This window comes from Anarhichas minor, unplaced genomic scaffold (genome assembly GCF_050575085.1).
Source record: "Anarhichas minor isolate MPS153535 unplaced genomic scaffold, ASM5057508v1 ptg000040l, whole genome shotgun sequence".
Taxonomy (NCBI): Eukaryota; Metazoa; Chordata; class Actinopteri; order Perciformes; family Anarhichadidae; genus Anarhichas; species Anarhichas minor.
The window spans coordinates 4,699,370-4,719,378 of record NW_027466486.1 but is presented as its reverse complement, the minus strand read 5'-3'; the positions used below and the strand labels follow the sequence as shown (position 1 = coordinate 4,719,378).

The window sequence follows — 20,009 nt, the reverse complement described above, 5'->3', positions numbered from 1 at the left end:
TTTTCCTATTCATTTCTCTGTGAGTCACATTAATGGCACAGCCAGTGAATGATGTACAGTGTTGGCATCACATCCGGAAATACAGTGGTCATTATTCACACCATTCGCTTGCATGTATTTTACACGAGAGGTCTCACATTGCATTTAGTATGGCATCTATATACTGTACAGTGCAGTGGCCACTGAAAGACTCAATAATAACTCTTATAATGTGTGATATACAGTACAAAACAATACATGTTGGTTCAGTTTATGTGTACATGTATGTGAATATACAGTAGATATATGTAGTGTGTGTTAAATGTAGACATAGATAGGGAAAGGTTTAGACTCATACTATTCTGGTTGATATTGTTCTCCGTGTAGAGCCGAGTGAGGCTGTTAACCATGCACTGACTCTCCGTGTCAAGTTAAAGAGCCTCCAAAGCAAAACCTCTACTCTTTTATTCTCAAGAATATCTATTTGATATTGTTCAGCAATATTTAAAGCCATTTCCTTTGGCTTTGTCTTCTTCTTGTGGCCACACGGTGGCACTGACGAGTGAGCGAGTGAACACTATGTAGGGCAGGGAGCTCATTGTCCCCTTTAGAAGCCTGAAGAACAATCAGCATCGAGTCCTTTTTCTCAGTCATAAACAGATGTGACACAGCTGATGTGAGGGATAAACGACAGAGAAAGAACAACAGAGAGAAAGCAAGCAAGAATTTAGCATAATAACTCAATACCGACAGCAGACAAAGATGCAACAGGAGCGGGGGACACGTGAAGAGAAAGAGAGAGACTCTTGAAATCGGAGAAGTGAGAAAGAAAGAGATTTAACTGAGGAAGTGTGGCTTTCTTCTGTCTGGCAGTGCACTGGGGGTAGGGTGGGTGGGTGGGGTACTTGGGACAGACTGGACGGCGGAGTTGTGCTTATTATTCATGAGTTAAGTCCGGAAAGGGAAGCGGTGAAAAGTTTGTGCTTGAACATCTACATGCAGGACTAGAACTGGCAGGTTATGTATGTGAATAGGCCGTCCCGAAATACAGGTTGTTTTCTTTGTCATGCGCATTTCTAAATAGATCCCTCATCCCCCCCCCCCCTTATCCCAAGTGAGACCCAGGCCAGTAGAGTGTGCATTTGGCTGCTGTGTCCACCTCTATCTTGCTTTTCCCCGTTCGATCATCCACCACTCTTCTTTGAGGAATAGCTGGCTGGTGCGACTGCCTCCATTAAAAAAAAAAAACCAACCGATGCATGTGGCTCGAGGCATCTGATGCCACTGGATGAACCGAGGGCTCTGACTGATTTGTGGCAATCACCTGGCCCAGGAACTGGTTATGCTGGTCGCTGACATGGTGCTGCAACGTTTCTTCACCACCATGTTAATGTAGGCCCTCATGATTTTGGTGATCTCCCCGACCTAAAGAGAGAGACGAATGCGGTGGGTTAATATGTGTCCTGATTAAGTGATAATTTGATGGCAAAATTAAAAGTGGTAATACAGCAAATTGGCATTGCATTTCCATAAAGTTAGTAGATTCACAAGAATATTAAAAAAAAAAAGAAATTCAAAGCAGCAGAAGCCGAGACCTTAAGGGCCTCAAAGGAGTGGATCAATCAGGCAAATATAAAAAATATAAAATAACAGGTAAATAATGAATAATGACTCACCAGTGGCGTCTCAAAGAACATCTCCCTCTCATCCACGATGACTTTGTAGGTACACGGCTGTGAAGTCCCAAAGAAGGTGATGTGTTCGTACTGGAAGGTCTCCAGTGGCTTCGGTTCACCTCGTTTATACACTGACACGTTTTCAGCACTCACACTCAGCCACAGGTCATGAGGGAAACCACCTTCTTTACACTACAAAGGCAGAGGAAACAGGAGAAGAAAAAAGAAGAGGTTACTTGTCAGGTATTTATTTTTTTTTATTTTTTTTACAAATCTCTGTGATCCATCATTTCCTCTATTGTTTTCTCACCTCCACATCAAACAGAGTAGATCCATATCCAGGCCACTCCTTGATAATGCTCATGTATTTCAGCATGGCCTGATGCTGAGGCATTCCCTGCAGCCGGGTCCACTTCTCCAGAACACTCGTCCGTGTGGCCGACGTCTCCTCCTTCACCCACATCTCCAGCATCTGCTCCTCCTCCACCTGCAACAACACGGGTCAGAACAAACTATCAAACTATCAATCAGACGGTCAGTCAGTCAGAAAGCAGTTTCTTGGGAGGTCCATCCGCCATTTAGCAAACCAGACTGATTTGACTGAGCTTATGGGAATTCAGCAGAATGCATAAATCCATCACGTCGTGTCACACTTTGCCACCAACTGGAAATTATGTGAATGGTGTAAAATTATGGATGTCCAATTCAGTAAGCTCTCCTGAGTGTTCTTTCACTATAAATTCTTTGAAACTTGCTTGAGTTGTGTAATCCTTGTGTAGCTTTTTGTAGCAAATGGGCTAAAGCTTTACTTCCACCACTGACCTTCTGCTTCTTCAGGGACCCAGTCTTGAAGCTTCTCCTCAGGGTGCCGTCCAGGAAGCTCGGGGTCCTTCGTTTCTCTGTCCCTACCCCGACAACTCCCTGTAATCCTGCCGTTCCTTTCCCATCTCCTGCTCCTCCTCCAGCTCCTCCGGACCCACCTGCTGCCCCGACGCCCGGCTTGGTGGAGTGGATGATGCGATTGCGGAGACGTCCGATTGGATAAACATTTCCCAGGGTCCACCCGGCCCTCCCTGCCCCGTCGCAGTGGAGATACTGGAGCCGTAAAGCGGCCAGGTGCTGCAAAGTCTCCTCTGAGGCCGGGAAGTGACCGCTTATCAAAGACTCGTGAGCCTGAAAGTAATGAGCAATTAATAACTGGTTCCTTCTTTTCAAGACAGGGTTGTGCAGTTGTGTAAAGCTCACCTGCTCAAACATGAAAGCAAACTCCACTCCTTCTTTTGGCATGCTCTCTACATCCAAGAAGCAGTAGAGCTTGAAGTAGAGTTTCCATTCTCCTTCCTCCTCCTCTTCTTCGCTGCCTGCCAACCTGGAAAAATACGGACACAGGTCAAGTAACCATATTGATTAAAACAATCCACTAGCCCGTTGGAAATCACTCTAAATATAAAGACTATATGACACCTGACAGCGATATACATACCTCTCAAACTTGGCCAGAACATCGGCCACAATCACTCTGCTCTCCAAAGCTCGGTCTGTGCAGGCGTTGTGTTGAAACAGAGAAAACAGGTTCTTGCTCTCCTCCATGGCCAAACCTCTGATCAGCTTCTCCACAACCTGCAACATGAAAACACTGACCAGTTTGTAACAGCACACTACAATTCAAGCACCAGCTCTTGTACTGCGTCTTAAAATCAGTGAGAGGAGGATGTGTCAGTTTGTGAGAGTGTATTTCTTTATGTGTACCTCTCCAGCTGTGGTGTGTGAATTGATGGAGATCTTGCAGGAGCCTCCTCCGTGGCAATAGACGGTGGTGCTCATCTCCTGTCTCACCAGCAGGGCGGCGATCTCCTCCTGAGAGGGAACAAACTCTCGAGTCTTGGTCTTCTTCAGGGATTCCCCGACGAAGCTGGTGTAACGCTCGATCTCCGTGCCAGGATAACGCTCTCGTACCCTGAGTGGGATCATATTTATTACACATATTTACTCCATGATGGATTTATCAACAAAAAAAAAACCACATTCCATAAAGCAGACACACACCTCTTGAGGTGAAAGCGGAGGTATCTGAGGATGACTCGACTGGGCAGGAAGGTGCAGCTCATGCAGGTGAGCAGATGCCAGTGTGCCCGATTGGCTGGGCTGTTAGGCTGAGGCACATGATTGGTCTGCTTGATCACCTGACAATATACCTGAAACACAGAAATGGGGAGAGTTGTGAGATTCAATCAATGTTTAATCAACATTTGATGGCAAACAAACATTCTGCCGAAACATACTTATTATATTATTATATATATTATATTAAGGTTAAATTTGTATAAAGATTACACTACACACCACTGTGTTTCTCCATTAAATAATAAATCTGTACACTTTATTAAGTGCTATTTGCTGTTGAGATTAGAGAAGACAGTAAAAAGAGTACCTCATCCCTGAGAGGGCGCAGGTCCTGGCAGGTCTGCAGGATGCCCTGAATGATGGGCACCGTGTCTGCCAGCGTCTCCATCTCCTGCAGTGAGTTGAAAACTCGCACAGCCTCATCCTGCAGACTGGCATAGCCCTGCTGCCTTTGAACTGCACACAGACAAAGATAAAAAGGTCAACAAAGACAGAGAAGAAGAAAATGTAGCTGTAGCTCATCGATATGACCAGAGATGACAGCAATAAAAAGGACATCAAATGATTAATGTGATGATTTAGCGGTTTAGAGTAATTTCAAAAAATGTATAGGACATATACTAGAACTGATATTCAGCAAATACTTAACGAAAGTCTGCAAATTGTTCTTTATCTTTGTGCTGGCAGGAGCAAAAGATATCTTTTCATTTGCACATACATTTAAATTGAAATGTTTGGTTCTGACCTGCAGAGGGCAGTATCATGTAAGGGAGCTTTTAGTGCACACGGAATGGGAAAGGAAGAAGACAAGGAATAAACAAAAGAAGAAAAATTGCTCTTTTTGGGGGGGATTTTAGGTTGCTGAGTTTTACTTACGACTGGGGACCTCTCCGTAAGGGAGCGGCAGCAGAGGGGAGTGCAGAGGATGCTGAGTGTATCTGAGGATGGGATTCCTCCTGTACATCTGCTCCACGATGTCTGGGTTCACACTGTTCTCCTGAGAGGACAAGAAGAGGTCAAATTCAACTTAGGAGTCAGTGTGTGTTGCTTGCTTAATAGGTATGTGTTCTACCTTGATGTCTCTGATGAGCTGCAGAGTCGGGGTTTCTATGGGGGTCTTGCTGTCTATGACTCCCTGTACGGCAGCTGTCCACCTCATGGCCTCATTCAGCATCTTGGTGTAGAGGCGGTAGGAGTGCTTCCTCCCGTACACAATGATGTTCCAGTAACCTGCAAAATGAGGACTCAGTCAGCAATGTAAAACCGGAATTATCTCTTAAAATGTAGTCTCAAACCGCCTACGTCTAATCCCGGATTAAACCTGCTCTTTCTGTCTTTTCCCTTCTCTTTCCCTACCTGTCTCCCTGTGCACCCGCTCATCGGGCTGAATGACGGAGCAGAGCGAGTTAAGGACCAGAGTTCCCATCTTGGAGGAGTTTCGCTCTGAGCTCTTGTAGTAATCCAGGGAGTTGTGGGTCAAAACAAACCAGCGCTTCTTCAGCTTCAGGGAGGTGCTCTTAGCATTCGTCTTCATCTCCTTTTGAAGCCAGCCTGAAAGGTGACGAGTCAGGAAGAGAGAGGGGAGGCAAAGTGGAGGAAAGATGTAACGAATCTGTACAGCATCAGTAGAATTATGCAATTATTCAACGTCAGCATTTATCCCCAAGGCTATTTATATTGTGACGAAATCTCATATTGAGATATTCTAAACCAAAATCTGTCCCAACATGTGGTCCTAAATAATCCGTATTTTGCTGACTTTATTTAAATGGTAAGTGTGCTATATTGTAAAGAGAGTTCCTGTCTCTTCTACGGCCCCAACAAACTATTTAAAATATCTATGCCTGACACTATGTTACATGGCTTATAATAAGTCCACATTTTATTTTAAAAAGTTTTCACCTCTGACGAGGAACTCCTGGCCGTCTATCCTGGCGTCTCCTTTGGGTTTCTGCAGCAGACTGATCCAGTGATGCATCTCCTCCGGTGTGTCACTGTTGCAGTGGATCACTCGGTTGGCCGTGATGATGACAAAAGAGTTGGGCCTGCAAAGGTCAAATGATAGTTTAAAAAAAAAAAGAAACACCTTAATATACGTCAGGACACTTAAGGGTTGTATTTAAGTGATAGTGATTGCATATTGGGTCTTCCAGTTTTTCATATATACTTTGAAATCAACCAAGGATCACAACAATTGTTAGAAAGAGCTTTTTTCTCACTCATTTGGAGGAAATAAAAATCAAAGCTTATCTTCTGATGTCAAATTCAATCAATTTGGAAAACATGAAAAAAGAATGAAATGGTCCTCGACATGCAAAGTGAATCAGCATTTCCTTTTCTTTTGATTGTTGATCCAACTCACCGATCGGGGTTGTCTGAAGCACAAACGGAGTCGATCAGCCCCACGTCAAGAGTTCCCTGAAGAACGAACGGAGGACGAGAACAATTTTAAACGTGAATTATTGGTGCACTATTGCTTCTACAGCGACATGTTAGAAATGATAAAGTGATGTAACTCAACACAAAGAGCTCTTAACTTTAGAGAGACCTTTTTTTTAACATTTGTGCCCCACTTTAAAAAAGTTGCTCTGGTATCCCTAGTGGACATAAATATAGCGTAAAGAAACTTCATTTTTTACTTTCAATGAGTTAAATCTTGTAACCAACTTCCGTCCTGATCATCACTACAAATCAACATTCATTTTCAGAACCGTAAACCTTTAAATGCCAGTTTTGTTACATAATGCAACTGTTGTTTTTTTATGAAGGATAAAACACAAAAATGTAATCATTTTCTGGATAATAAATGCTTGGGGAATTTTTTTCCCCAGTCTGGGATATTATCAGCAATATTGATTTGGATCAAACACATAATACAGCAGCAATGCCCCTGGTGGAAACCAGTAAAAACTACAATTTAGAGCCAGGGCTAGATTATATGCTGTAACAGAGGAACAACTTAAACACATAACAGGTAACTGGCATGTTGTTCTTAGAGACTGACCACAGCGTTCTTTGGGTTGGCCTGTTCATGGGACATCTCCATCAGCTGCTCAGGAGTGCACACGCGCACTTTACTGAGCACATTAAACCACCCACTGCACAGAAAGAAAGAGGAGTCATCACAAGTTTGAATACATGACTCTACTCAGCAGCCGAAGTAGCCGTTATCTACAAAGTCACTCAAGTCTCCACCACACCTTGCATCCTCTGGTGACTCAGCAAACACCTGATAGGTCCTCTCATCTGTCACAAGGTTCAGAGCGTTCTCCTTTTCATGATTATTCACTATCTCCCTGTAAAAACACAAAAGGGGCATGTCTCAAACATGCAGATGTTTAGAAAGACAAACGGTGAATTAGGGGTTGTGTGTGTGTGTGTGTGCGTGTGTGTGTGTGTGTGTATGTGTGTGTGGGTGGGTGTGGGTGGGTGTGGGTGTGTTTGGCACTGGAGCTTCCTAGTAATCTTACTTGGCAGCTCGGATGTCGATGGTTCCCTTCAGCTTCTCCTCGCTGTCGTTCTCGTAGTACATCAGCTTGTTGTCCCTCAGTACGAACCAGCGCATCTTCCAGTTCCTGAGGTAGAACAGACACAATGAAAACAAAGGCCAGGACAATCCATTCTAGACATTACATAGGTTCATGTGACTCTGTAACTGTTGCATGCACGTATTGGACTTCACTTCTATCTAGAATACAAAGTGAATTAGCTTCTTACATGTATAGAAGGGTGGAAGTAACTATACACAAAATCTATGTAAAGCTTTATTTTGATGCACTTTAGGATTGTATAGTTAAATTAATCACATTACTTAATGTTGAAAATAAAATACACATTCATAAAGAAAAATTCCAGGACCTGGAAAAAACTAACTTTTATAGAGTTTTAGTGTTTTTTATCCTGAGTCTTGTTTAAATTTTATGCAAACAACCTTGTTTGTGTTATGTGCCATTTAGAGTTTAGTTTGTTTATCTTTTATTTTTTCTGCATGTCCAGCTCCCACGTTGGATTAAATGTGTATTTTGTCTAGATATTCTTCATTTTCTGGTTCTATGAATATTTTTTAGAGTAGGTTGTTTATGATAGAATAAAACCAAACCAAGCATAAAACAACATCCTTTCTTCTAAAAAAAATATTTCTCTTTTTTTCTTTTGACTTTTATGAAGTAGATTAAGTAGAACCAGGACTTGAAAAGTAAAATCTCAGTAAAGTCAAAGTACATCAGCTTGACAGGGACATTGAAGTCTTCCAGCACTGCAGAGGACTCAAAGCATTGGGTTAGACAAACATGTGATCCCAACACCTCAACAGGACACGAGGACTTTTTCAACACAAGACAGATGGCCATTCACATCAAAATTGTACTGGACGGCACTTCCAACAGAGATTATGATTCAAAAAGCATGCAGGCTGCACTCAGTAACAACTACAACAACCTCCGTGAGAGAGTGGAGAGGCCTCCTCCCTTCTTGTAGAGCCAGCCGGACTTGAGAGACTCTTGTTTGGACCGGAACCACATGAAGGTTTCATCCTTCAGCACACACCAACGCCTCCTCCATGGGATCATCAGACCAGCTGAAGGAGCAGAGAATAAAATGACCGTCATGAAAATGCATTTTAAAACTCAAAAGGTGGAGATGCTTTTCACTTGAGAATGAGATCGTTTGAGTTAATAGTTTGGAAACACAGATGCCCACCCTTCATGTAGAGGTAGCCATGGAAATATGGTGGTCCATTTCCATTAAGTAGGGTCACTCTGCCATTAGTCACTTCTTCATCGGTGTCCATCATGCCATCGTGTTCATCGTCACTGTCTGCGTACTGCAACATCATACGATGACATCACTTGTTTATTTTAAATAACTACAAGTGAACAAGAAAAAGTGCATTGCATTATAAGATTTTCTATATACTGAGTACATTTTTTTAATTTGCCACTGCATAGCTGCTCATACATATCTGCGTGCACGCGTGTGAGGATGCGTGTGAGTGTGTGTCCTCACAGAGTCGGAGCTGCCTCTGTAGGACTCGACGCTGGCGTTGGTGCAGGTTGACTTCCTCGGGTGCTCTTCGTCTGTCACGGTGGTGCTCCCGCGGTTGCTCCCAGATACGGAGCTGTCGTCTCCGGCGGTGACGGAGCCCTCCTCCTCCTCCTGGTCGTAATCTGACTCGGTGTCGGCCGGCATGCTGTAGATGGGCTCCTCCCCGTCCCCCAGGCTTTCCACCATGCTCACCTTCCTCTCCGGGTCTGCCTTGGTTCCATTTTCCTTCTCCCCCTGTCCTGGGGGAGGTGGCAGAGGAGGAGGGACAAGGGAGCCATCTCCAGGTGAAGGGAGAGGAGGAGGGGGAGGATTTCCGTCCGTGGGCAGAGGAGGTAGTGCAGGGGGCACTGTGCCCTCTGCAAAAGCAGGCGGAGGAGGCGGGAGGTGAGCAAATATATCCTGATCGATAGGAGCGTCCGTCTCAACAGGAGGAGGGAAGTCAGGGAGAGGGATGCACTCCTCCTCAGCATGAAAGCCCTCGTCCACCTCTTCCTCTTTAGACGCACCCCTCGTGGCACTTGCAGCTTTTGGAGCTTTGGCCTCCGCAGCAGGCTTGGCTGCGGCTGCTCCCAGCGAAGTGTCCACGCCTCCGAAGTTCGAGAGGTCGATGAGCTCCGTGGCCTTGCGAGACGCCTCCTTCGTCATCCGTTTGAGCTCAGCATCTCGGCGGAGTTGAAGCTCCTGTTTGGAGGACTCACACAGCTGGGACACCTCGTCCTCTCTCTTCTTCTGCAAGCGCTCGATCTCTCGCTCCAACTGCAGGATGTCCTCCATCTGCCGGGCGTCACCCTAGATGGGAGGATAGAAGAGAAAAGGGCAGATTAAGCACCAACATTTGCTTCAATTAATGAATCAACGGGAAAAGGATAAGATGCTAAATCTAATGTTTTAGAGTTAAGGGAGAAAACGCACTGAAGAAGAAGCACTGTCCTCTGACGATTTAGCCTTCTCTGCTCCTTCCTTCGCTTCCTCCTGTTCCCCTTCGCCCGCCACCTTCTTCTTCTCCTCCTCGTCTTTCTTCTTCTCTTCTTCCTCCCTCTTCTGCTTCTCCTCTCTGAGTTTTCGAACTCGCGTACGCGCCACCTGACCTCGCCGGTGTTTCTGCAGCACCAGCGTGGCCTTACGTCGCTTCACGAACCGTCGGCGGTGGATGTGCTTCCTGAAGTGCTTCTGAAGGGTGACGACACTGGCGCGTACACACTTGAAGTGCTTCCTGTGGACAGAAAAGGGTAAAACATATTTAACAAGGTGAATAAGAACTTGCACGCAACATTGTACAGGAATGCCAACAATTTGAGTTCCTATTAGGAGGGTCTTACTTGGCAGAGAAAGTGAGTAGGTGGGCTCGAATTATCATGGCAGCTTTGCGTCGGACTTCATCTCTGTCTTTCTCTAAACGCTGCTCAAGAGACTCTTTCATAAACACCTGCAGAACAATGGTGAAAGATTAACCATGTATTGTTACAAGTGGTGGTGGTTCAAAACTTCTGTCATAATAGCTTTGTGATGTCTGAAAAGGTGTTGCCAAAAACCACTAAATCTTACCTTGGTCTTGCCTAACTGCCAGTCTTTCTTGGTCTTGTCATATTTGAGGAGAAGGTCTGTGCTTCTCTTCTTATCATCTCCTCCTCCTGCTGCTGCTGATGATGATGATGATGATGATGATGATTTCTCTTTCAGAATGATTTTATACCTGGCAGGCAGAAAATGAAGAGGACACATTGTGAGAGACAAGAGAGATCTCAGCAAAAAAATGGGTACAAATCCAGACACTTTTACCCAATACACACACAAGTGAGATAAAAGATGAGATAAAGGTAGATTTAGAGATGCTTACCGAGAGACGAAATCTTTGAAAGTTCTGCGGACGGGGAACCCGGCCCGACGGATCTTCACAGTCTCCAACATCCCAGAATACCTCAGCTGGTTCAGGACAACTTCTGGGTTAAACACACTTGGATTCTACAAGAAAAAAACGATACAGATTGTTTCACTTGGAAATTCATTAGGTATCAGCATTAATGTGAATTTGAGAACCGAGACTGAGACTGACCTTCTCCATGTTGGGCTTAATGCAGCGAATGAAGAAAGGGTTGGCTACACTCAGAGAGGCCATGAGAGCATGGAGGGAGTCCTGAGAAGGCAGAGATGGGAACATATTAAAAAAGTGCATTTCTTTCCCATGGCAGTGAACAAAATGACCATAGTAACTCCTTCAATGATCATTACATGTAACAAGTTCTTATGTCTCAGTAGGGCTAAAACTTAACTAATTAAACTATTAGTTGAGTGACTGACAAATAATTATTTGTTATATATCAAAGAGAAATGCATAAATTCACTGTTTCCAATTTAAATGCACGGATTTGCTGATTTCTCTGTTTTATATCACTACAAAGTGAATTTCACAAGTTTTGACACTTTGAAGTCGAAGTATTTTATCTATCTCACTATTCTTTAGTTACTTTGTTATGAGTTGATCGTATCGTCTCAAACTGCTTGCATCGCTCACCCTGAACTGGGAGCTCACGGTGGGTTTGCGTCTGGCCGTTCCCATCTTTTCCTCATTGTTCCTGCTGCCAACCTTCTCAAACAAGTCGTAGATGAAGTCCAGTCTGAGAGGCAACCGAAACATGACGGATTACACACAGACATTATATCAGTGGAAATACTAATGATGATCAAAAAATCGAATCAAATCAAAATATTATTGCTTGCAGGTGAAAATGTTGACATTTTGAATTATAGGTTTTCATCTAACGTCATTGTTATAGAACAAATTTGCATCAAAGATTCATATCAGCTCAAAAAACTCAAAGCATATTTTTCTTTGAATGACATGAACTTATTACTTAAAACAATCTCAGGACTTATAAGAGTTCCAACAAGCTATTCATTGAATGTATCTGAATGCCCTGCCTGCTGTCCTTGAGCATGTTTAGGATGTCGTCTCTGAAGGTGTCTCTGTTCTTCTCCAGGATCCCTTTCACGTCATACAGGACCTGCCAAAGACAGACAAGTTCATCGTAGCTCTCACAGACTTCACTACGATTACAAATACAGTATGTCGATATGAAGTGGATCAGTTGTACATCACTCACCTCCCCGGCATAATGTTTAATTCCAAACTGATGATCAGCGAGTCTGGGCTTGACGTAGTAAGGGTTTGTCTGCAGAAAACAGGAAAACAGCAAAACAAAATCAAATATAGTGTGACGTTTAATACCAGCAGCAGCTCAACAATACTTTGTTTTTAAACTAAAGACCCACAGAGTGTCTGCTGTGCAACTTCTCCAGCAGAGTGAAGTCTGTTCCTTTGGGAAATCGACTTTCTTCATTCACAAGTGCCAACAGTCCCAGTTTCTAAGAGAGAGAGGGTAAAAAACATCCGCTTATTGCATCAGCACCACTTTCTCAGACATTAGTCCAATATGATTAGATCAGTTTCAAAAGTCTGAGGCGTCAAGCACAGCCTTTATTCTAACCGACTTCCACCAAACTCTGATTGAGAGAACGCTGTTAAGTTGGTGCTACAAAGATTTTGAAACATTTGATGGCATTATTACGGCTCTCAACACTGTTCACGTTACGAGTGATGACGTATCAATTTCCTACCTTCTCTATAAGGTCGAGACACTCTGCATTGTCCATCCAGTCTATTGCGTCCCACTGGACACCTTCCCTGTGGAGAGTTAACCCAAAACAGTTAGTGTACACATAGAAAACTAGTGTACAGTATTTCATTGAACAAAGAAAAAATATAAAGGAAAAAAAGATTGCATGGTTATGAATGTACCAGCTAACTAATTCTGTTTTTTTACATTTAAACTCTTCTTGTAATGTCATTTGTAACTCTGTTTAGAAACAGATAAAGTTCATTATTAAAATCATTATTATTATTATTATTTTTGTTATGATTGTTGTTACAACCACCTTGAGATTGTCCTTCATTTACTATTCATAGGAGCAGACATAATGATTTGCATATTTGGACAATGGTTATAGTTTTAATTATTAATTCTGTTCATGTGGTGACATACATTTATATTTGTATTGTATCTAGATTGATCTTCGGACCTAATGTTTGTATTTGATCCCTTAAAGTTGTGTGTTTTTATTTTTCATATTGTTATATTGAAGTTAATAACTAATTAAATCCCTGACAAACCAACTAACTGGTAATATGTAAGTATTTGTCTATGCAGGTTTGTAGATAGATATACTGTATATGTAGAAGTTCACCTGTTGTACTCTAGCTGCTCCAGGGAGAAGATATGCTTGTTGAAGTACTCCTGCAGTTTCTCGTTGGCATAGTTGATGTTAAACTGCTCAAACCGATTCACCTGGAAGCAAAGACACATATCTCATATACAAACATCTGCATGTGTGGATGAGAACGAGTGATACTTAGAAAACAGCTTCCCGCTTAATACTTCAAAGTTCTGACCTCAAAGTTCTCAAAGCCAAAGATGTCAAGGATGCCGATGGATTTAAAGTTTTCCTTCCCTTTGATCTTCTGATTGATCTTGAGGATGATCCAGGAGAAACACTGGGAATATAATGCCATGGCTACAGAGTCCCGGGAATCCACGGCCTGTAGGGATGAAAGAGCATGAGTGTGTCGGGAAGAGCCAGAGATCAATCACGAGGGGGAGAATAACTGTTTGCATATATGTGTATGCTGACCTGCTCTATAGTGAGTGGCGAGCAGATCTCCTCTCCTCTGAGGATTATGGAGCGCTGAGTCAGGACTTCAGACAGCTGGAAGGCATCCAGGCCCAGCAGCTCACTGGCATTAGTGACCACTGAAGGACGGACAAAGACACGTGTCACTACTGCAACACATCTTTCTAAGTTTTCCTTTTCCTAACTCAAGCCGTGCACTGACCTTGCTTGGTGGTGATCTGGGCTCCTCCTGCAGTCATGAACTCGACGTTTCCCAGCTGTAAGACTCCTGACAGCAGCTTAAACATGTCTCTGATCTCCTCCTCTGTGAACTCCAGCACCTTCAGCGCCTCCTACACGCAGGAAAAAGAGATTAGGTGCTACCAACAGAAGAGGTGCTTTTAACACGTTTTATCTCAGTGACTGCGAAGATGAAAAAATGAATATAGCATGGTCGCAGATTCTGTATAAATGCACTGACTTAGAGAGGTTTGATGAATGGTGGTTCTAATTTCAGCTGTACAGACATTGCTACACTCAAGACATAAATAATTTTGACATCAAGATGCAATGCACGGATTTCCTGTTTGTGTTACAAGATAAAACTCCAAAGAAGACACTTTAACGTCTAAGACGGGGTTCAGACTTCGGACATTCTAGGGACATCATGTCTATCAGTTGTATTTGATGTTATGCCATTTGCAAGCTGCAAACATCCCCTTAGTGTTTGGAATTAGGTATCTATATATCTTCAGATCACGATTATATTTTTTGTCCTTTAGTGTATTTAATTTAACTGGTTTCTGTTTCATGACCTGCTGACAGTTTAATCAAAGGAAAAATAACCTGGCATGCGTAAAAATGTTGTAATGTTGGAAGGTCATTATCTAACTGGTTAACTAACGTGCTTAGACAGCTATTGTCTAGTGTGGCTAGTAAGTCAGCTCGGATTACAAAGATAACTTATAGTTATATGGATAGTTTTTAGTTTGATCATTTCTGCCTCCAGAGCAGCTTTTGTCCCAGGGAAAATGTTTGTAAAACTTAAATCTACTTGACAAAGAAAGGACTCTGTCCCACTGACCATAACACTGTTATACAGTTCTTTGTCATTCAGGCTCTTGTCCTTCAGACATCCTGATTGGCTGAGGTAGTGGAAAGATTCGGGAGGGTCCTCCAGGAAGTAGAGGCCTGATGGAGAAAATACAATAAAATGTCAGCAGGGTGATATTGGGAGAGATGCACATTGAGATACCTAACTGCACGTCTTACACGACATAGATGTAGTCTGGAGAAGTTGCTGTGAACTTACACAAACATGCTTTAACTGATTAAAACAGGATCTGCTGCTAAAGATCTTTTTGTATCGCCAGTTTGTATCGTGAATACTGTTTCACATCGAAGACACTGTTGATATTTGAACGTCCGTATTCTTTTCCTTACTTTTATGGTCTTTGTTAGCTCCTGCCAGCAGAGCGTAGAAGATGTGGTAGTTTCGTTCTCCAGGGTTTTGTCGCACCACTCGGTTCTACGGCAAAAATCAATGCAGCAAAGCTACTATCAACATTTCATTATGATTCACAATGCAACACTGACAAATCACTCCCAATGAATTTAAACTTGATATGAGCCGGCTGCAGACGTGGTTACCTTTTCCAGTAAATCTGAAAGGTAAAGAGTCAAGGAAGCAACAATAAAACTGAGTTCTTCGCAAACATACTCCTTCAGCACATCTTGTTATTCAACAATAATAGAACAGAAATGCTGGTATATTTGATACAAATATACATATTTCGTACATAAGTATGAGGATACAGTCAATCACGCAGCCTCCCTGGATGTTGCCGCCCTCAGAGAAGTGAAGTTGGATGAATTTCCCAAAGCGACTGGAGTTGTTGTTGTAAACAGTCTTAGCATTACCAAATGCTTCCATGATCGGACTGCACAGAGAGTAAAAACCTGCAGTTAGTGCCTTTTGTTTAGTGTGCATTTAACCGTGCACGCAGTATAGAATATAGTTCACCCACCATGTGCTGCAGAGGCCATTCATTACATGTTTCTCCAAAGGCAACATTATTCTACTCACTTTCACTTGTCTATACATCTTTTGAATTACTTTAGACTTGATGGGGGCTTGACCCAAAATACTTTGAAACAGCTCTGACAGTAATTGTAAAGTAAGAGGAAAGTGTCTCTTCTTCATTTTGCACATCTGTACCTGCTCTGTACAATGGCCTGCTCCACTCGTGTACTTTTCTCCGATGGAGGAGTCCCGGCTGACTTCTGGCTCATCACCGACAGGAACTGAAGCAACAGTTTGGTGCTCTCCGTTTTTCCTGCCCCTGATTCACCACTGGAGTATACACACACACACACACACACACACACACGCACACACACACACAATTTAATTAAATACACTGTGACCTTCTCTGACATTCCCATATCTCAACTGGTCTGGTTGTTTAATTGATATAAAGGTTTGATAGCTTCAATAATACTGCATTAACTCCTAGTCTATCTCAATCAGGATATCAAGATGGACAAAGTCTGAGTGTAATTGAAAGCATGATGAGATGTGTGACCCTACTACCAGATTAGCCAAGCAGGCCAGGAGTCGTTAACCAACTTTACCCAGTGGCATTTTTTTGTTATTAGGATCAGTAGAGCGATGCCAGTTACTGATTTTCACCACCAAGGCAGATTCAATCTCTATTGCATCCTCTAGCCTTTCTTCATCTGATCTAAATTTATAAGACTTGTTATTTAAGATTGTCTCAGCTCAGCTCAGCTCAGCCTCTCTCCCCAAACATCCACTGAAATCAATGTCTGAAACTTGGAAATACAAGTCTACTTCCTTTAGTCTTTACCTTCATTTTCATTTTCTACCTGTCTCTGCTCCAACTCCAATAAATCCACCGACCTGCTCTCCTAAAGCTCACTAATCAACACATTATTATCTTGTTTGTTTAAAACATACAAAATCTGAAGTGTAAAATGAAGCTTTATGCTAAGCTATTCATGCTCAAGCAAATAAGGCAGACATCCAAAGACATTAAAAAAATGCATGCGCAACTCTGGGTAAGTAGGACAGGAAGTGTTGGATTTTCTAAAAACGGAACTGCCCTCTGGCCTAATGCATGTTTGGACAGGCTGCAGTCCCCTGTGACACAGGATTTAATAAATGAATGGACTGATGGCTTGGGAGATAGACTGACAGATGGACAAAGTATGAATTAGAGGTAAACCAGACTGTTTAATCATCAAAATACCCGCCTCCATGCTTGAAAATGTACCTGATGAGGACACATTGACTGTCGTGGCGTTTCCAGATGCAGCGGTAGCATTCATTGGCCACGGCAAAAATGTGCGGAGGGAGCTCCCCTATATGGTGCTTGGAGTACAAGTCCACCCTCTCTGGGTCGTACAGACCTGAGATCTGCTTGTAGGGGTTGACGGCTGCCAGGATGCTGCCGATATTAGTCTGAAAAGAGTAAAGAAGCAACAATTTAGGTTCCGTCTCTGCGTCATTTTCGTTTATTTGTTTCTTTTCTACACTTACAGTAGCAGTACTAAGACATACGCAAACAACACGCTCTCAGAACACCCACAGTACAAATATGTGGAACTTTAAAGCAGCCTTGTGTTGATATTAATCTGGACTGGAGGATAAGGGAACACAGCAGGGTGGCGATCTGATAGTGGGAGTGACGAGTGACAAATCACCAGATTTGTATTAGAAAGCTGAGGTCAAATCAGTGATATGATAAGAGGAGGGAGGCTGGATTCCCATGTTGAGCTGTTTGTGCTGTAACAGTCACCTTGCTTTTTATCCCTCTGCACTAGAAACATAAAAAAACTTGAAGTCAGCATGCCTTCCATCGTGTCATGTTACCCTGTCTGAGCATTTTGTGTACTACACTCATATAAAACTGTGCTGAAGGACACATATGCACATAAATGCATGAGCACACAGTGACACAGAAAGCTGACCCACCCACACACGGTCAATTCTTATGATCAGCTTAAGGGAAATCCATGTGTGGACAATATTTCATCATCTAGATTAGGACACACTAGGGGAGGATGTTATTGGTCTGTTGTCTGGTAATCTTTCCGGTTTTCAGGCCTTCCAGATGTCTGACTTTCAACTCACCGTGAACGTGATCAAAATTGAGTCATTTAAATTTATCTCAGTATCAATTTTGTGACCACAAAAATAAATGATCGTGTTTTCATGTCATCAATGGTCATGGGTGAGATAAACTCCCCAAGGCAACGTGGGTAACGGAGTTTTATGGGCATGAGCTAATGCTTCTATTCATTACAGACACAAACATAAGCAAATTATCACAGCAATTCATTTCTGTTGTAATGATTGAGTCGGTTGTTGGATCCGAGAAAGACAACAGAGCATTTATACTACACTGTATTAGATTTACAGTGTTAATGTACAAAACCAACAAGAATCATGCATGTGTTGGTTAATTTGTTAAGTGTGTTGCATTGAAAGTGTCATTATTTGTCATCACAGGTGTCGCCAATTCAACCAGGATTAAAATAAGAATTACACCTTTAAAGACGTGTAGTTTAGTTTGTTTGTTCTTTTAACTCTCACTTCATAAGCTTCCCTCTTTTCCTATTTCACTCAGAGTAGATGTGTCTGATAAGATGATTTGTGTTTCCCTCCTAAACGCCTCATGCATGTAAAGATTACTGGAGTACACCAAGACACAAACTTCATGTACACAGTACACACACTTGGCCACATACATACACCCTCTCACTCATACTTACAAACACATGCGTCTGTCAGAATGCACTTACATAGATGTTATCCTTCTGGTAGCGCTGGTACAGGTTGTGCATGATGGCGGCCTCGTGCAGCTCAGCCAGTGCTGACATGTCTTCCACCCCATCGATGCTGGACTGGTGCATAGCGTACACCCGCTCCCTGGTGAGCTCCGCCTGCTGCAGGTACAACACCTGGAAGACAACAAGATGTACAGACTGTCACTTATCATCTCTAAATTTGTTGAATTACGCACGTTATATTAGGTACCCACTTTTACTTTTACCTCAGTCATACACGCAAACTTTACAAAACGAGTGAAGAAGATCTACATGGATCTGGCAACGGCAGGCAACCAATGTCCACAAGAGACCCCAATTTCCCAAAAGAATCAAGGCACACTAGCATTTGACCGTGCAGCAGTCGTCATATCTTTTTACATTGCTTAAATTGTCTCGTTAGATTAGTTCATTCTTGAGCTTGACTGATTGCAAAACCACTGAACAAGGTTGGTGACAGACACTCAGTTATGGCTGGTGTTCTGTGTGTCAAGACCACTTCCTGTCATTAAAAAAAAAATTGTAAAGATTTAAACAACTAAGATATAATGTGTTCATTAGTGAGGTGCTGGTAGGCGACTCCTCTGGTTGCAAAATAAGTTTGATTGTGAAGAAGTCTACGAGTCTCACTTGATTTATTACCTCACTAAACATTGTGAACATGAGTTTATGGTCTCAATCGCTAGTTTCTAGTCTTCTTCAATACAGCATGATGTCCATTTAGTAAATTATGGTCCAGCTTAGATTAAAATAGCCGATAAAGGAGGGTATGCTTTAGGGTGTGGCTACCGTGTGATTGACAGGTCGCTACCGCTACCAGAGCTGTATAACGCATCCCTACGTCACTCCTCCGCAGTCCAAATATGGTCACTGACGTTCACTGGTTGCAAAAACCAAGTTGACCACGGCCAAAATCCAAGATGGCGAGGGCCAAAATGCCAAACTTGAGCCTTCAAAACCAAAGTCCACAAAGCAACGGGTGACACCATGACGAGTACCTCCACTTCTATGGTCTATGGTCTATGGTATTAAAGTGAGTTTTCCCTTTAATGTCACACGCTGAAACTGAGTGACGTGCTGTGCTGTATTAAGATTGACTGCATTGCATTTAGTATTATGCTGCTGTTGCTTGGCATTGTGTGTGGTCAAGGTCAATTGAAGAAAAGAAAAATATGTCACAATACCTCTTCTGAGGTCAATGAAATAGTTGAGTTGCAGCGATAATAAATGTGTCTTGATCAGAGTGAGGAGGAACAAAGATCAAAAGAGAAAAAGATGATTCCATTTTTAGCTAATTGTGATGCAACATGACGAAAATGCACATGATGAGAATACAGAGCTTCGTGGCTCTTCTTCTCACCAGACCCCAATCTCATTTATGTCATCCATCGCCATGGCAACTGGAGAGCAGGGGACAAGACGGGTGGGGAACCCGTCTTTGGGAGGGGAAGAAGAAGAAGAAGAAGAAGAAGAAGAAGAAGAAGAAGAAGAAGTAGAAGAGAGAGAGTAACAGATCTGATCTGGCAGGGCATGACAGGTGAATTGCAGCTCGGTGTGTATTCATGTCAGGCACACACACACACACACACACACACACATACACATGCACACACATACACACGGATAATCAAAGTAATTCTATTTCAGCATAAAGGTCGTTCATTCATTTCA

At 42.7% G+C, this 20,009-nt stretch overlaps 1 protein-coding gene across 1 annotated transcript in view; it reads right to left on the bottom strand.

Annotated features, from left to right (window-relative positions):
* Positions 1-1,062: 1,062 nt before the first annotated feature.
* The window catches only part of myo10l1 (myosin X, like 1), a 28,349-nt gene continuing 9,402 nt past the window's right edge, over positions 1,063-20,009 (bottom strand). The window contains exons 3-43 of the mRNA XM_076108060.1: positions 18,315-18,473; positions 16,784-16,971; positions 15,706-15,840; positions 15,303-15,427; positions 15,138-15,151; positions 14,931-15,015; positions 14,572-14,678; positions 13,711-13,840; positions 13,509-13,627; positions 13,270-13,416; positions 13,065-13,165; positions 12,438-12,504; positions 12,093-12,185; positions 11,924-11,992; positions 11,742-11,824; positions 11,335-11,437; positions 10,876-10,956; positions 10,660-10,784; positions 10,368-10,515; positions 10,142-10,248; positions 9,735-10,035; positions 8,784-9,611; positions 8,478-8,601; positions 8,214-8,355; positions 7,250-7,354; positions 6,980-7,075; positions 6,784-6,877; positions 6,142-6,197; positions 5,682-5,824; positions 5,136-5,330; positions 4,852-5,009; positions 4,656-4,776; positions 4,087-4,235; positions 3,702-3,850; positions 3,405-3,612; positions 3,139-3,275; positions 2,901-3,024; positions 2,478-2,828; positions 1,966-2,142; positions 1,656-1,847; positions 1,063-1,404 (exon numbers count right to left, since the gene is read on the bottom strand). Of these exons, the coding sequence (XP_075964175.1) occupies positions 1,300-1,404; positions 1,656-1,847; positions 1,966-2,142; positions 2,478-2,828; positions 2,901-3,024; positions 3,139-3,275; positions 3,405-3,612; positions 3,702-3,850; positions 4,087-4,235; positions 4,656-4,776; positions 4,852-5,009; positions 5,136-5,330; positions 5,682-5,824; positions 6,142-6,197; positions 6,784-6,877; positions 6,980-7,075; positions 7,250-7,354; positions 8,214-8,355; positions 8,478-8,601; positions 8,784-9,611; positions 9,735-10,035; positions 10,142-10,248; positions 10,368-10,515; positions 10,660-10,784; positions 10,876-10,956; positions 11,335-11,437; positions 11,742-11,824; positions 11,924-11,992; positions 12,093-12,185; positions 12,438-12,504; positions 13,065-13,165; positions 13,270-13,416; positions 13,509-13,627; positions 13,711-13,840; positions 14,572-14,678; positions 14,931-15,015; positions 15,138-15,151; positions 15,303-15,427; positions 15,706-15,840; positions 16,784-16,971; positions 18,315-18,473 (6,141 nt within the window). The 3' untranslated portion in view covers positions 1,063-1,299. The remainder of the gene's footprint in view (positions 1,405-1,655; positions 1,848-1,965; positions 2,143-2,477; positions 2,829-2,900; positions 3,025-3,138; positions 3,276-3,404; positions 3,613-3,701; positions 3,851-4,086; positions 4,236-4,655; positions 4,777-4,851; positions 5,010-5,135; positions 5,331-5,681; positions 5,825-6,141; positions 6,198-6,783; positions 6,878-6,979; positions 7,076-7,249; positions 7,355-8,213; positions 8,356-8,477; positions 8,602-8,783; positions 9,612-9,734; positions 10,036-10,141; positions 10,249-10,367; positions 10,516-10,659; positions 10,785-10,875; positions 10,957-11,334; positions 11,438-11,741; positions 11,825-11,923; positions 11,993-12,092; positions 12,186-12,437; positions 12,505-13,064; positions 13,166-13,269; positions 13,417-13,508; positions 13,628-13,710; positions 13,841-14,571; positions 14,679-14,930; positions 15,016-15,137; positions 15,152-15,302; positions 15,428-15,705; positions 15,841-16,783; positions 16,972-18,314; positions 18,474-20,009) is intronic.